The sequence below is a fragment of the Ambystoma mexicanum genome, chromosome 12, assembly GCF_040938575.1.
Source record: "Ambystoma mexicanum isolate Mex_15411 chromosome 12, UKY_AmexF1_1, whole genome shotgun sequence".
NCBI classification, from domain to species: domain Eukaryota; kingdom Metazoa; phylum Chordata; class Amphibia; order Caudata; family Ambystomatidae; genus Ambystoma; species Ambystoma mexicanum.
Window position 1 is genome coordinate 28,342,042 of NC_090936.1, and position 14,800 is coordinate 28,356,841.

Sequence of the window (14,800 nt, forward strand, 5' to 3'; positions counted from 1 at the left end):
TGCTTTGTTGGTGTCACCAGCCTATGATAGAATCCTCAGGTCTAGTCCAACATAGGGCGTAAGCATTTCCATGGGAAGTGGTTCTGGATTGGTGGGGCTCAATAAGTGGTCGCTGCTCAGTTTCATTGCTGGCAGTGCCACAGATACATCCTGTGTGCCAGCCAGGGGCAGATTACTGGATGAAGATCACACTCCCTTCCATGGTGAGGAGATTGGACTCAAATGAGGGAAATCTCACGCAAACGAGGAGGAAAAAGAATCAACATGTTTTTCTCTCTCCTGGAGCGGGCATACTGCTGCGTGTCAGCGACTCTTGCTTAAAGAAAATAGCCCTGCAACGAATGCTGCAGAGATTAAAAGGAAAAAAACACACCCTACCAGACATTTAAGTAATGCATTGTATTAAGTATTTGGAGTAGATTATGGGGTTTTGGAGTGCTGTGGTCTTTTCTGCACCCTTAGTCTCTGGCCTCATTGTGGTGCTTGGGGTGAGTGTTCCTTCAAAGCATTAAAAGAAGTCGGTCCACCAAGGTGGTGTGAGGGTTCAGCAGCTTCGTACTGCGGTTAGTTGTGGGTGGCAGTTGTAACCCTGCATTAGTTAACAATCATTTCGGTAGAGGAAGTGTATTTCACATGTTCCAGGATGTCTGCTGTTTATTGGTTGTGTGGATGAGGTATTAATCCCATTACCTGTTGAGGCATATTTCAGTTACTGCCCCACTCCATACCCATCACTGGGCAGCCTTCACTACTTAAGCAGCCAGTGATGGGATCAATGAGCGTTGCATCGTTATACCACCTCTTCGCCCCAAGACTCAAACTCTGCTTCAAACTCTCGCTTGGCTCTAAACCTTCCTGAGTGATAACACAAGGTTTTCCTCCTCTCAATGCAGAAGGTTTCCTTTAGGTATCATGACCGCTCCACTATGCCAACAATCATTGACGTGGTGCCCTCAGGAAAGCGGCCATATAGAGGCGTTAAGATCCTGACAGTTACTGTAGAACTGAGTAGTGAAGTATAGACGTTGTGTTATGCACATAAATAAAAAGCAATATACAAAGCATATTGAGAGCCTGCTATTTGTAGAACCAACAGTATCTATCAAGCTGTGCGCAGGGATGGAAGGAACGTGCGCTGGAGGAGTTACCTTTAAAACTCTAAATAAGACATCAGGGTCTTCAAGTGGATGAACACATTTCACAGTTTATTTCAGGTTACTTTTGATGAGCTGCGTAAATCTGCAGTGACACATGTATTTTTCTTCATAACGCCATGTTATGTATAATTTCAGAGCTTATGATAATAGGAAATCTTGGCATTTGCAGCTCATGATGCGTTGGACTCCATTCTACCAGCTGGTGATCGCCAAATGTTCCCATGTCCACTCCATCAGTCAACTAAAGAGGGAAACAAACAACAGCAACACATGGTTTGGAATCCAAAATTGCACATGGGACCACATGAATTCCATGATAATGTATGCGTATTTTCTTTAACATGTGTTAGTAGACGCATGCAAAGCCTAGCAAACTGCAGGTTGGATAATTGTCTGTGCTTCAAATGCCATGAATTTCACAGATGTAATTAGTACGTGGGTAAGTGCTATCAACCAATCAGATTGCACTGAATCATGGGCCTCAACATCGGTAACACTTGTAGACTGGACTCAATCTCATCACCACCTTGCAGCTCTGAGTGGAGCTCTTTGCCAGCTGGTAGCGATTAATCGCCAGTGAAACACCCGCAACACTGATGCTTGCTCTTTCCTCATTTTCATTTATTCACTCTGTGCCATCCAGCCTGGTTCCTCAATTTTTTCTGATCCAGAAATGGAGTTCACCCTTGAATTTAATATGGCAGAGATCATCAGGAATGCACAATTCCTTCACGTAATCGGAATTAAACATTTGTAGTGTTGGCCACTGAATGCATGAGCACAAGTTTATTTAGGAAGCAGGAATCTTACCTGGTCGGCCATTTGGTCATGTGACCAGAGTTCCCTGGCATGCTCAACCAAATTATACGTTTACTTAATCAGCATGTCCTCGCACAGGCTCAATTAACAATCAGTTAACCTAAACCTTTCGTCATGCCCTTTTAAGAACTGCATTTTTATGAGGCAGAGTCCATCATCCTGTGCCAGTGAGTCATACTGCCAAATGCCACTCTTTTTCTCTAGGCCAGACACCTTTGGTAGTAATGTGGCCAGGTTGCATAGATGACAACATTCGGGTCATGTGGACGCCTTCTCTATGGTGAAGTAAGGCTGCTGTTGTTTTCAGTGGCAGACAATGCTCCACCTCCATCTTGTGTTTCAGCCCTTCCTCTGGAAGATTCCCTTGGCTGTCGTTACTTTATTGAGCTCAAACCCTTAGGTGTATACATTTACAGTGCAGTTTTCCTGGGGATTCCTTGCCCTCTACAATCATCCTTGCACTGGTGGGTCATTACCCTCAAGCCTTAGACCCTCTGAAGGTTTGTTTCTCTCTAGAGCAGAGGTAAGCAATCTGTGGCTCTCAAGTCTGTTTTGTACTATGACTCCTGGGCTCCCCCATCACTGACTATTCTAGTTAGCTAGGGCCAACGGCCGTTGCAGACCAACATATCTGGAGGGCCAAATGTTCCAGGGTCCTTTTCTAAAATATTAGATCTGGTGCTGCACAGCTAGTATGCTCCACTAGCTGTCCCTTATAATGTAGTGTTTGGTTTGTCGGTGCTTCACTTGGTTGTCTTAAATTGTGCTCTTCAAACGGTACCAGCAATGTCTATTTGCACTGAGCGGTTTGCCGTTTATGCCTAGTTTGCTGCATTTGCACGAAATGCCTCCCTGATATAAGCCAGTGGGTACCATCACTTAGTAGTAGTTTATTATCTGCACTTTGCATTGGATATCTTAGGTACTACTTAATTATAATGAGACAGTCCATGCCTAGACTGTGGTTGCCATTCTCTCCTACTCGGGTGCTGTCACCGTGCCTATGAACTTTCAGTGCTTTCCTGGGTTGGCAGATTAGGACACTGATGAAATGGGAGACATAAGAATTTTAAACTGAGTTCAACTATACAAAGCTAATGCTGAGGTAACACAGAATGCGTTTTATGAAGGGCAGGTACCATTTTCATGGTACTCAACCTTATTGGCGAGAATGGGGATGCTAGAAACCTATTTTTGACATGTACTGCAAACAAGTTTCACTGTGCATGGCTGGCCTTGTGATGGCAGCATTGCACTAAATATGAAGTGTGCTTATGGCAACATGCACAATTTTAAAGAAAGCACTGCAAAATATTTTGTTTCCTGTCACTACGGGGTGAGTTCATTTCTCTTAGGTCAAGTATGTAAACTAAGGAACTAGTCCTGCAGGTCTTGTGTAATGTATAAGAAATTCTGAGGCCTAGATACCTTTTAAAACTAAAATGAATATCCCAAAGAACAAGCCCTTTAGATCTACAGAAGGAACTTGGTGACCCAATCTTTATGAAATGTGTCTTGGCAGTAGCCTAGGATGACAAACTGTCCTTAAACAACCAACCATGGGATAGCACATCCAGCGCAGAATGTTGTATTTACACAGTCTAGATCTGGAATCTGCAGTGGCTTTGTGTAACCTGAAAAATATTTTGACACAGAGCCTTTCAGATGCAGCATGATGAGACAAAGAGGCGGCGAACACGATGAGCCAGAAACTGGCCAAGATAGGAACCCCGGAGTGGTGCAGGTTAGCAACTAGTAAAGGAGATTGAGGCAACAATGGGGACAGGTCCGTAATAAGAAATACTGATGGGCAGCAGAATGTGAAAAAGAAAACATATAGGGTAGGGGAGCAAAATAAGGAAAGTGTCTGACCATACAGAGAGAGGCGACAGAGATGGACCAGTCACACAAGAATGGCGGGAGGGAAAAGGAGATGGTTGGGGATGATATAGAAGAGATGCAAGGATCAAACTCATGCCTCCCCCTTTGCTGCTGATAGCTTTCAACACTTTGAAGTGCACGCTTTGACAGCAGCAGAACCTCTGAGACAAATTAACTCAAAAACACTCATCTCCCATGCCATCTCCGTTGTTTAGAGCCTATTTGCCCCTAGGTAACACATGTGCCAGAGTTTTAAACAAAATGACGCCCCTCACTAACCATCAAGCTTGCCCTTCAGTGGCTCAAAAATCCTGCCATCATAATATTTTAGTGGTGGGCATGTGCTGTGCTCCATTAATAAAATCTCTCTTGACAGAAAGTGAGTGTTTGCGGAAGTGACTGACCTGAACATCGAAGCATTTTCCACTCCGTCTGAAGGTTGTGCCGTTGTTCTTCCACTGCTTGTATGACCACCTCTGCAGCTGCTGAATTTGGTGCAATAGCAGGTGTGTTAACGCCCAATAAGGCCTCAGCTACTGTTTTGAGATATTTTAATTCTGTGTCCTGCCATGAAAAGAAAGAGGAATAAAAAAAGTATTCTGGACTTTTTTTTAAAAAAGTGCTTTACATGACATTTTTTATTTTTAAATTATTGACTCCATATGCCTGTAATAGTCTTTCTAATGCTTGTATCTGCTTGGATTCACATGCTTTGAATAGGGCAAAAGTGCAGAGTATTACATTACTTGTTTTCAAAATCGAAAAGGGATGTTGAGAGGGGGTTTGTAATACTATCCCTACTGTGACGTGTACTATACCCATGGTCCTTCATGCATCGAGGTCTAGAGATTCTTTTGTTTCTGATTTGAGAGTGCATGAAGTGTATAGTCAATTATAAGAAAAGTGAATAGGGTGTAAGTCGCCTATGTAGCTTCTACTCCCAACGAGCGGAGGAAGGCTGGGTGCATGTGAATCTAAGCAGATACAAGCATCACAAAGACAATTACAGGTATGTAAGGTTTGTCTTCTGAGGCTTGTGGATCTGCTTAAAATAGCAAGCAGTATCAGGAGAACGAGGTGGGTTGTAAGAAAGGACAGAGTCAAAAAGTCAGTCCTAGTTTGTGTGTCCACAAAGTAATGCTGGGTGTATGTGTGAACTTTGCTGCATGTTGCTGCCCTACAAATTGCCTCTAAGGGCGCATTTGCAATGAAGGCTAATGTGGCACCAGCACCAGTAACACGTATAGAGTGTGCTCATGGTGTAAATGGGAGTTGTTTGTTTGCTAACTTGTAGCATTGCTGTATGCATTTCACAATCCTTTTAGAGTTGGCTGCTTTGGAAACAGGATGCCCTTCTCTCCCTGCAGCTAAAGAAACAAAAAACGAGTCTGTTTACCTAATAGTACATGACAGATCTCCTAACATCTAGTGTATAGCGGTCTCTCTCTCCAGAGTTTTGTGGTTCTTGAAAAAAGGCTAGCAGTTCAATGATTGGTTGGCATGGAATCTAGAAATACACTTAAGTGTGAACCTTGAGTGTGTTCCTAGGACTACCCTGTTTGTATGTATTGTGACAAAGGGCTCTGACACTGATAATGCTTGGAGCTCACTTACTCTTCCTATAGAGGCGATGGCTATAAGAAAAGTGGCTTTGTAAGGGAGACCTTTTAGGCTTGCCTTATGTATGGGCTCGGGGGGGGGGGGCATGAGCTTACTTGTTTCTATCCCATTCTGGGGTTGGGTTTGCAATTTGGGGATACTTGCTTTGAGATGTTGTGTATGCAGAACGTTCAGCTAAATTAACTTTTTTAATTCTTTTAATTTAGTGTTCCAGTTTTACATTAAAACCTTTCGTATTATATAAATCACTTAAATTAAATCATTATTTCCATCATTACATTTTTTGAAAACATGTTACAAATATTAAAAAGAAGCAATTCATCATTCTCAATCTTGACAAAGGACCGCTTTGAAGGTCATTTCTTATAAATTCAATTTCTCTAAAAAAAATATTATAGTCGCCAAATTTCGCGATACATCTTGGAAGTATTTCTGGTATTGTCCCATGCGTAGCGCTGTCAGATTCTTGCAATTCACTAACAATTGTTCCAAGGTTTCATACTCTTCTTTAGCATTACAATACCCACATTTCGCGTTACTCAGGTCATCTTTAGTTCGAATAGCCAAGATAGATTGAGATGGCCATAAATTGAATGGCAATATTTTTGCTTGGTATTGTTGATCAGGATATTTTCCTATGTACTTTGGTATTTGAATTTTTTCAAAGGGAAGTTCGTGCCTTTGCAGATTTTGTAACTCCTGAATTTCATTTGTGTATTAATCCAATCATCCTCCCATTATTTTATTTTTGCTCTGTCGGGATTCATTATGAGGGTGATCTCGTCAACGTCAGCGCTCTCCATGATCTTTTTACACTGATCTCTCCATAGGTTTAGACATGTATGATGCTTGTTGCGCATGGTATTTGCATTAATTTGGATCAGTGTCTGTCTAAAAGAATCTTCTATTAGATTTTTCCTATGGAGTGATAATGTGCTCCAACACGTTAGCTTCAAGTGATATTAGACCCAGTTCATATCCGATGATCGCAATGGGATAGCTCTTTGGGACCGGAAGTCATTGTTTCCAAAAGATACATTCAATTTGGTCCCACTTTGGGTGGTACTGAGGAAGTTTGGATTGCGGTCCATATGTTATGGTTGGTACAACTTTTTGTTGATAATAAATCAGTACAGGAACTTAAGAGAACGTTTGATATTTAGCATGGATGGTTTTTCCTTGAGAGCTTGAATTTTATTTTTGATGTCTATGTTAAAAGGTGCATCGGGTTTGCTCTTATTTATGTTTATGCCAAGATATTTATACTCTTCAGTACATATCAGTTGAGTTGTTTCAATGAACCACCTGGACTCCGAGATTTTATGGGATCTGTTTTTAATTGACATTTTCATGATGTTGGTCTTTTTTGCTTTTATCTCTAATTTGGTAATGGAAGTATATTCACTAAGGGCTTGTAATTGCCTCTGGAGACAGATGGGTGTCTGGTCGATTAGCACCAGGTCGTCCGCATAAAGGAGCATTGCTATAGGATAATTACCCAATTTAGGAGGAAAGGATCTGGGCAGTTTTAGATGATTGCTATTGTCGCTAATGTAAAAATGTAATAATGCGGCTGCAAGTATACACCCTTGTTTCAATCCATGGTATGTTTGTATGGACTGAGACAGGAGGCCATTTTGGTCCAACTTAATTCTGATTGTCGTGTTGGTGTAGAATTGTATCAAATTAAGGATGTAGTTTGGACAGTCAGCCTATGTTAGTTTATTCCATAGTAAAGGGTGTGATACAGAATCAAACGCTAATTTTAAATCGATAAAGGCAAGAAATGGCGGCTGTTTGGGTATTTTAGATTGTTCTTTCAATGGCAATATTGTTAGTAAGTTTATGCCTGTTCCTAGTCCGGGGATAAAGCCAGCTTGATGAGGATCCATCTTCATAGTTGTATTTAACCATTTCTGCAAATCTTGGAGCACTAATCTAGCATATATTTTGCCAGGCTAGTCTAGGAGGGCATGAACTTTCAAGGAATTGAAAACTAGACCTAGGTCTAACAAGTGACGTAGATTGTGCACTATGTTAGAAGGTGAATAGTCAATGGGATTCACATTAGATGTCTACACTATATTACAAATCTCTTCCATTTGTTAAAGTAGCAATGTCTAGTGTTCGGTTTACGTGCCTAGTTTAATATTTCCTTGCACCTGGTAGGTGAATTAAGATGGCTGAACTCTGACTTCAGGAGCCAAGTTGCTAAATTGGTTGTCTGAGGATGTGGATGAAGGATTGACCCTTTGCTCTGAGCCAACATGTTGCAAGCGCAGATTAGCTTCATTTGTGGGTCCACAGACATTCCGAGTAGGTGCCATTGGTGGGAGTACCATGTCTAACATGCCCACATTAAAGTTACCAGTGTCATAAGTTAAATGTTCGTGATGCATCTTGTGGATTACTCTGTTCAAGAGTGGGGTCAGAGGAAAAGCATATGCAATATCCCTAACCAATTGATCTACAGTGCATTCCCTTGGATTCCCTCTAGGGGGAACCTGGAGGCAAAGGTGTGGCATTATGCATTTTCTCCTGTGGCAAACAAATGTATGTCTGGATGACCCCATTTTGTGAAAATTACAATCTCTCGATGCAGCTCCCACTTGTGTTCTGATGAAAGGTCTGTATTTCTGCTTAGTGTGTCTGCTAGGTAGTTGTGTTCCCCTGGAACGTGTTGTGACATGATGAAAAATATTTTCTTTTAATTTTTATTTAATATGTTTGTATAAACCGTTCAAATATCAGACAACACATCATTTAATCATCATGTGTGTAATACATCTGGTAAATCATTCATTTCCACTTATGCAATAACAGAAAGATTGCTGTTGTCTTTCAGTTGTGATCCCAGTTTTGTTTCAACAGGATGTTGTTCAGGTTTTTTTTCCCCAAGGCCTTCATAGCTGCCAGGGTTAGGCTCACATCTGCCTCGCCCACAATCTTCCACCATTCCTCTGCAAATAACAAGTTTATTTTGCAGACGAAATTTCATAGGTAAATTGTCCTCAGATTTCTCAATGCAGGGAGGCGGTCCTTATATATTGTGAGGTTTCCCAGACTTGAACTCGCTGGCAAAATCTACACCATGGATTGTCATGTGGGTGTTTTTTCCAAAAGTATGGAATTTCTCCTGTCGGAAGCATGTTGAGCCTAAATCTTAGAAATATGTCTTGACAGAAATCAGTTAAGATATTCAGGCATGTCATTCAAGGCTCTTCTTTCAGATGAATTTGAAATGTACATTCGATTGTTGGACTTCTTGTTCTGTGTTTGAATCCAATCATATTATTTTAACTTCTTTTTGACCATGTTAGGGTTTGTTGTCAGCATTTCTGTTGTGGCTCCTTTTTCTTTGAGCCAAATTAGACATTGGCTTTCCAATGATCTATTAGATCTTCTCTTGTTCCGTTTCTTTCAGTTCTAATGATTTCAAAGGGTGGAGAATAGTCTTCTAATATACATTTCCTTACTAAGGGTAAGGATTTCCACAGAACCTGTGATTCCATGGACTTTAGCCCTAACTCGTATCTGATAGCAAGCCCCCTGGGTAGTCTTAGAACCTGTCTCCAGAAAAGGCCTTCCAGCACTGGCCATGTCTCCCATGATAAATCTAATAGCGCTTCTGCTCCATATGTTAGCACTGGTACTACCTTCTGTTTGTAGAATGTACCAATGTATATGAGACGTCCAAACTCTATGACTTCAGGAGCCATGCTGCCAAGTTCATCAAGTGTGGCTGAGAGTGCACTGTTAATCCCCCGTGCTGGGTGAGTAGGTTGTACTGCCACGGGATTTTGATGGGATCACACATCGCCAGTTTGCGCAGATGTGGATACAACAGTTGTCTTCCCCACATAGGAGCAACTAGGATTAGCGTCATCAGTTCCTTGTGTAACTTTTTCACCACCTCCCTCATGAGAGGAGTCAGGGGGCGAGGGGGGAGGAAGCGTAAGCAAACTTCCCTAACCAGTTCATCCATAGGGCATTCCCCTTGGAGCCTGGCTGGGGAAACCTGGACGCGAAGTCTGGGCTTGTGGCAAATAGGTCTATAGTTCGGAAACCCCATTGAGGGAAGAGGTGTCCTAAGACTTCTTTGTGTAGACGCCACTTGTGTTCCTCTTTTAGGGGATCTCTGCTCAATGAGTCTGCTAGAGCGTTGAGTTCCCCCGGAACATGTTGTGTTGACAGGAACATTTTCCGTCTGAGTGCCCATTTTCAGATTTTCTGTGCAAGTCTGGATAGATTTGGAGAGCGTGTACCCCCTGTTTGTTGATCTAAAACATTGCTGTGGTGCTGTCCGTTAGGATCTGCACCAACAGGTTTGTTAAATGGTGTTTGAAAGCCTGTAGGGCTTTCAATACTGCTAGAAGTTCCAGCACATTGATGTGGTTCTGAGCTCCAGTGTGAGACCACAGACCCTGAGCTGTGTGGGGAAGGTAGTGAGGCCCCCCCACCCTGCCAGTGAGGCGTCCGTTGTGACCACTGCCTGTATCTGTGGGTCGTAGAAGGGTTTCCCTCTGGTTTGGTTTTCTCTTGTCCACCAGCGAAGATTTTGTACAAGTGTTGGCGAAACGACCACTGGATCGTCCCACTGACCGCATGCCTGAGACCATTGTTTCATTAACCACTCCTGTATGGGACGCATGCGCAGGCGCACATGAGGAACCAGGTATATACAAGATGCCATCATGCCTATTAAACGTATTGCTTTGCGCACTTGTGTACGAGCGCGATAGAAATAAAATATCAATCAATCAATCAAAACCCTTATCTGGCGGCTGGCCTGATAATGTGGTATTTGCAGTAACAAATGCTCTACTCTTTCCTCTGAGGGAAAGACCAATCCTTCCTCTGTGTTTAGGATAGCTCCTAGGAACTGTTTGGAAGTGCTTGGCAGTAGGCTTGATTTTTTTTCGTTGATTGAGAAGCCCAATTGAAAGAGGTGGTTGATTGTTATTTGGATGTTGTGTTTCCAAATCAGAGGTGATTCCCCTGTTATGAGCCAGTCGTCCAGTTAAGGGCACACTGGGATTGCTCCCCTGGCCAGGTGCGCTGCCACTACCGCCAGTACCTTTGTGAATATACCCTTGGAACGAAGCTATTGCAAAGGGCAGCACCTTGAATTGGTAGTGCTTGTTTGCTATTTTGAAACGCAAGAATTTTCTGTGCGCTGGGAACATTGGAATATGAAAATAGGCATTTTTCATATCCAGTGTTGCCATGTAATCCCCCTTTTTAGTAGCGGGATTACCTCTTGTAGCGTAGTCATGCAGAACTTTTGTGGCTTGACATACTTGTTTTCCGGGTGCAAATCTAATACAGGGCGCATTGTTAGATCTTTTTTTGGCACATGGAAGTAAGATGAAGAAATACCCCTGTTTACCTGGTTGGTTGGGACCACTTCTATGGCGTCCTTTAATAGAAACGCTGTTATTTCTTCTAGAAGGATCCGGCTGATGTTCCTCCGAGTAGACTTTCTGTCGTGGGGGGTGTTCGTGAGGACATTGGAGTAGTTCTATGCAGTAGCCTACTGCTACCGTGTACAGCACCCATCCGTCCGAGATGATACCCTCCCATGCGTGGGTGAAGTTGGAAATGCGTCCTCCCGCTGGAGATGCATGGGAGGGTACCTGGAGCGGAATGTCACTTGCTCCGAGGTGGGGTGCCACCTCGAGCTGGGCCTCTGCCCCGACCACCACGACCTCTGCGTTGTCCTCGTGGATAGCCTTGAAAGGCTTGTTCTTGATTGTTGCCGTAGGAACCTTGGCCTTGATTGTAGCCAGATCCTCTCTGTGAATTTTGGCCCTGAAAACAGCGAAAATTACCGTTACCCCTTTGACCAGTGGGCTTGTTTGTGAGCTGACCCGAGTGTCATACTTTGCTGTCTTGAGTGCGTCTTCTACAGCCTTACCGAAGAGCACATTAGGTTCCACTGGCATATTTATCAGAGTGGCTTGTGTTTGTGGCCTAAAGCCTGACTGGCGAAGCCATGCATGCCTCTTTATAATGGTCCCCTCTGTAATGACTCTCCCGGCATTGTCGGCTGCATCGAAATTTGACTTGAGGAGACAAGTAGACATGGCCCTTCCTTCTGCTGCCACCTGAACTAGTTGTGATTTAAGTGGCTCCGGGGCGGACGAAAGTAACACAGAAACCTCCTCCCACTCATGGCAGTTATAACTTGCCAAAAGTGTAGCGTTGTTGGCTATTCTCATCTGCTAGGCTGCAGAAGAGGCGACCTTTCTGCCCATTGCATACATCTTCTTGCTTTCCTTATCCAGTGGTGCCTTGGAGGAAGAAAGGGGTGTGCCTGCTCTTTTTCTTGTTGCGGTGACAACCAATGAGTTAGGTTTCAATTGGCCTCTTATGTATAAGGGGTCTGATGGTGCAGGCCTAAACAGTTTTTCCACATGCAGGTTAACGGCCCGTGTGAGATTGGGAGCCTCTAAGGAAGGTTGAATTCTGCGTTGTACCGATTTTAACAGTGGGATAAACTGACCTATTGTCATTTTGTCACCCAATATTTGTTCAGCGAAGTCTCTATATTCCTGTACCTCCTGTGTGCCAATACGGCTCAGGACAGGCTCGGACAGGTAGTTAGTCTTAGTTGCGCTCCTTCGTTGCAGGGCGGGCTTCGCCTTCCGGCGATTCACAATTGGCTTCTTGTGCTGGAGTGAAGTCAATCAGCTGATTGGGGCGGGCTTCTTGGCAGGCTGTAAAAGGACTTGCTTGGGTAAAACAAAGGCGGCGACCATCTTGGAAAGATAGAACCCTTGTGGTTCTTAATGGCGCCGTGTAGGTTCAAAAGCTTTTTTTGTTTAGAAACTGCTTCTTATTCAGATTGTATGGGTTAGCAGTAGTTCTAGGCAACAAGTGCAAGCAAATTACACTTTAGACCCAATCGCGCACGGTGCGCAGATGATGCCTGTGAAATGGACAACTGGATGGTGGGGACCCTTGGGCTTACCTGCTATGCAGGGCAGGGTGTAGGTGGTGTTGCTCCTGCAGCATGGTGTGAGCTCCAGCTCCATAGGCAGGCTTCTGCCATTTCCATTTTCTGTAAAATCTTGTATTTTTTATTGGCCCAAACATAAGTGAGATGGTATCCAGTCATTTTACAGAATAAAATTCAGAGTGGTACGTTTTACTGGAGTAAAAAATATCGAAAAAATACAGAACATTTTAAATAAATATATTTGAGGCATGTGGAATCTGCTTAGATCACATGATGTGCATAGGCTGACATCTACTGGAAGCTACAGAGTATTACAGTTGTCGTTTTCGAAACTCGAAAAGGGACGTCGATAGGGCGTGCCAGTAATACTATCCCTAGTGTGATGTCCACTGTACCCATGACCCCTCACGCGTGTAGGACCCTCAGATTGTATTTTTTCTGACAAGAGGTAGCATGAGGAGTAGCGTGAGTACAGATTATCCAAGCAGATAGAAGGGAGATAAGACTACAAGCATCCATGCGCCTTCTCTCAGAGGGGAGGAAGGGTGGGTCACATGTGAATCTAAGCAGATACCAGTATCAGAAATACGATTACGGTGAGTAATGTATCTCTTCTGAGGCTTGTGGAATCTGCTTAGATCACATGCTGTGCATAGATTAGCAAGCAGTATTAGAAGAAGGAGGTGGGATATGAGAAAGGGCCTGAGCAAACAGATGTCTTATAACCGCTTGTCCCACTTGGGTATCTGTCTTGGAATGAGTGTCAATGCAGTAGTGCTGAGTAAAAGTGTGAATAGAGCTCCAAGTAGCCGCTTTGCAAATGGTGTCAAGGGGTACATTTGCAATGAAAGCTAGAGTGGCCCCAATGCCTCTTGTAGAGTGGGCTCTAGGCGTAAAAAAAAGGCAAAGTTCTTTCAGAAAGGGAGTAGCACAGTTGGATACAATTTACAATCCACTTAGAGATGGCACCTTTAGAGACACGATCTCCCTCTTTTCCTGTAGCTACGGAGACAAAGAGTTGACCTGTTTTTCTTAGCGGTCTGGTCTTGTTTACATAGTAGAGGACCGCTCTTCGCACATCTAGAGTGTCTAGTTTCACCACAGCAGAGCTTTTGGGTTCTTGGAAGAAAGCCGGGAGCTCAATGGACTGGTTTACGTGGAATTTTGAAATAAAAATAGGCGAGAACCGAGGGTGTGTACTTAGAACCAGTTTATCCTTATGAACAGTAAAGAAAGGATCCTGCACTGACGGAGCCTGAATTTCACTGACCCTCCTTAAGGATGTAATGGCTACTAAGAAGGCAGTTTTATAGGTCAGGTGTTTGAGACTGGCTTTATGAAAGGGTTCAAATGGTGGGCCCATGAGCTTAGCAAGCACCACATTAAGGTCCCAACCCGGTGGTGGGTTAGAGATTGGAGGGTGGAGTCTCTTTACCCCTTCCATGAAGGCCTTCACCACTGGTACTTTCCACCACAAAACCTTGCTGTGGGAAGTGGTGTAGGCAGATATCGCTGCCAGATGTACCTTGAGTGAGTTGAATACAAGGCCTGCGTCCAGCAGGTGGAGCATGTAGGTGACAATATTGGAAGCAGTAAAATCAACTGGGTTGAATTGCTTATTCTGGCACCAGATAACAAATCTTTTCCATTTATCAAAGTAACAGTACCTTGTGTTTGGTTTCCTAGATTCCTTTAGGATATCCATACATCTCTGTGGTAAATTGAGATGTCCAAACTCTATGACCTCAGGAGCCATGCTGCCAGGTTTATTGAGTTGGGTTGTGGGTGTACTGTTTGTCCTTGGTGCTGGGACAGTAGGTTGTGCCAGCACAGGAGTCTGATGGGTTCGCACACGGCTAGTCTGCGTAGGTGTGGGAACCACGGTTGCCTCGCCCACATGGGTGCAACTAGGATGAGCGTTGTCGATTCCCTGTGCATCCTGTTGACCACCTTCCTCATAAGGGGGGGTTGGTGGAAAAGAGTAGGCACACATCCCTGACCAATCCATCCATAGGGCGTTCCCCATGGAGTGTGGCAGTGGGAACCTGGATGCGAATCCTGGACATTGTTTGTTTTCGCTTGTGGCGAATAGGTCTATAGTGGGGAAACCCCACTGTGAGAAGATGTCTTCTACGACTTCTCTGTTTAGCGACCACTTGTGTTCTTGTGGGAGAGGATCTCTGCTCAAGGCGTCTGCTAGAGAATTGAGATCCCCTGGAACATGTTGCGATGACAGGTAAATGTTCCGTCGGAGTGCCCATATCCACATTTCCTAGGCAAGCTGGGGGGAAACCTAGATATACAAGACGATTGCATTCCGGGGAGGCCGGCGGGCGCATGTGAATCCATGAAAGATACCAAT

General features: G+C 43.8%; 1 protein-coding gene across 1 annotated transcript in view; it reads right to left on the reverse strand.

Annotated features, from left to right (window-relative positions):
• Positions 1-1,184: 1,184 nt before the first annotated feature.
• Positions 1,185-14,800, reverse strand: part of HDAC10 (histone deacetylase 10) — a 706,011-nt gene continuing 692,395 nt past the window's right edge. Inside the window, exons 20-21 of the mRNA XM_069627848.1 lie at positions 4,262-4,421; positions 1,185-1,398 (exon numbers count right to left, since the gene is read on the reverse strand). Coding sequence (XP_069483949.1) covers positions 1,391-1,398; positions 4,262-4,421 — 168 coding nt within the window. The 3' untranslated portion in view covers positions 1,185-1,390. The remainder of the gene's footprint in view (positions 1,399-4,261; positions 4,422-14,800) is intronic.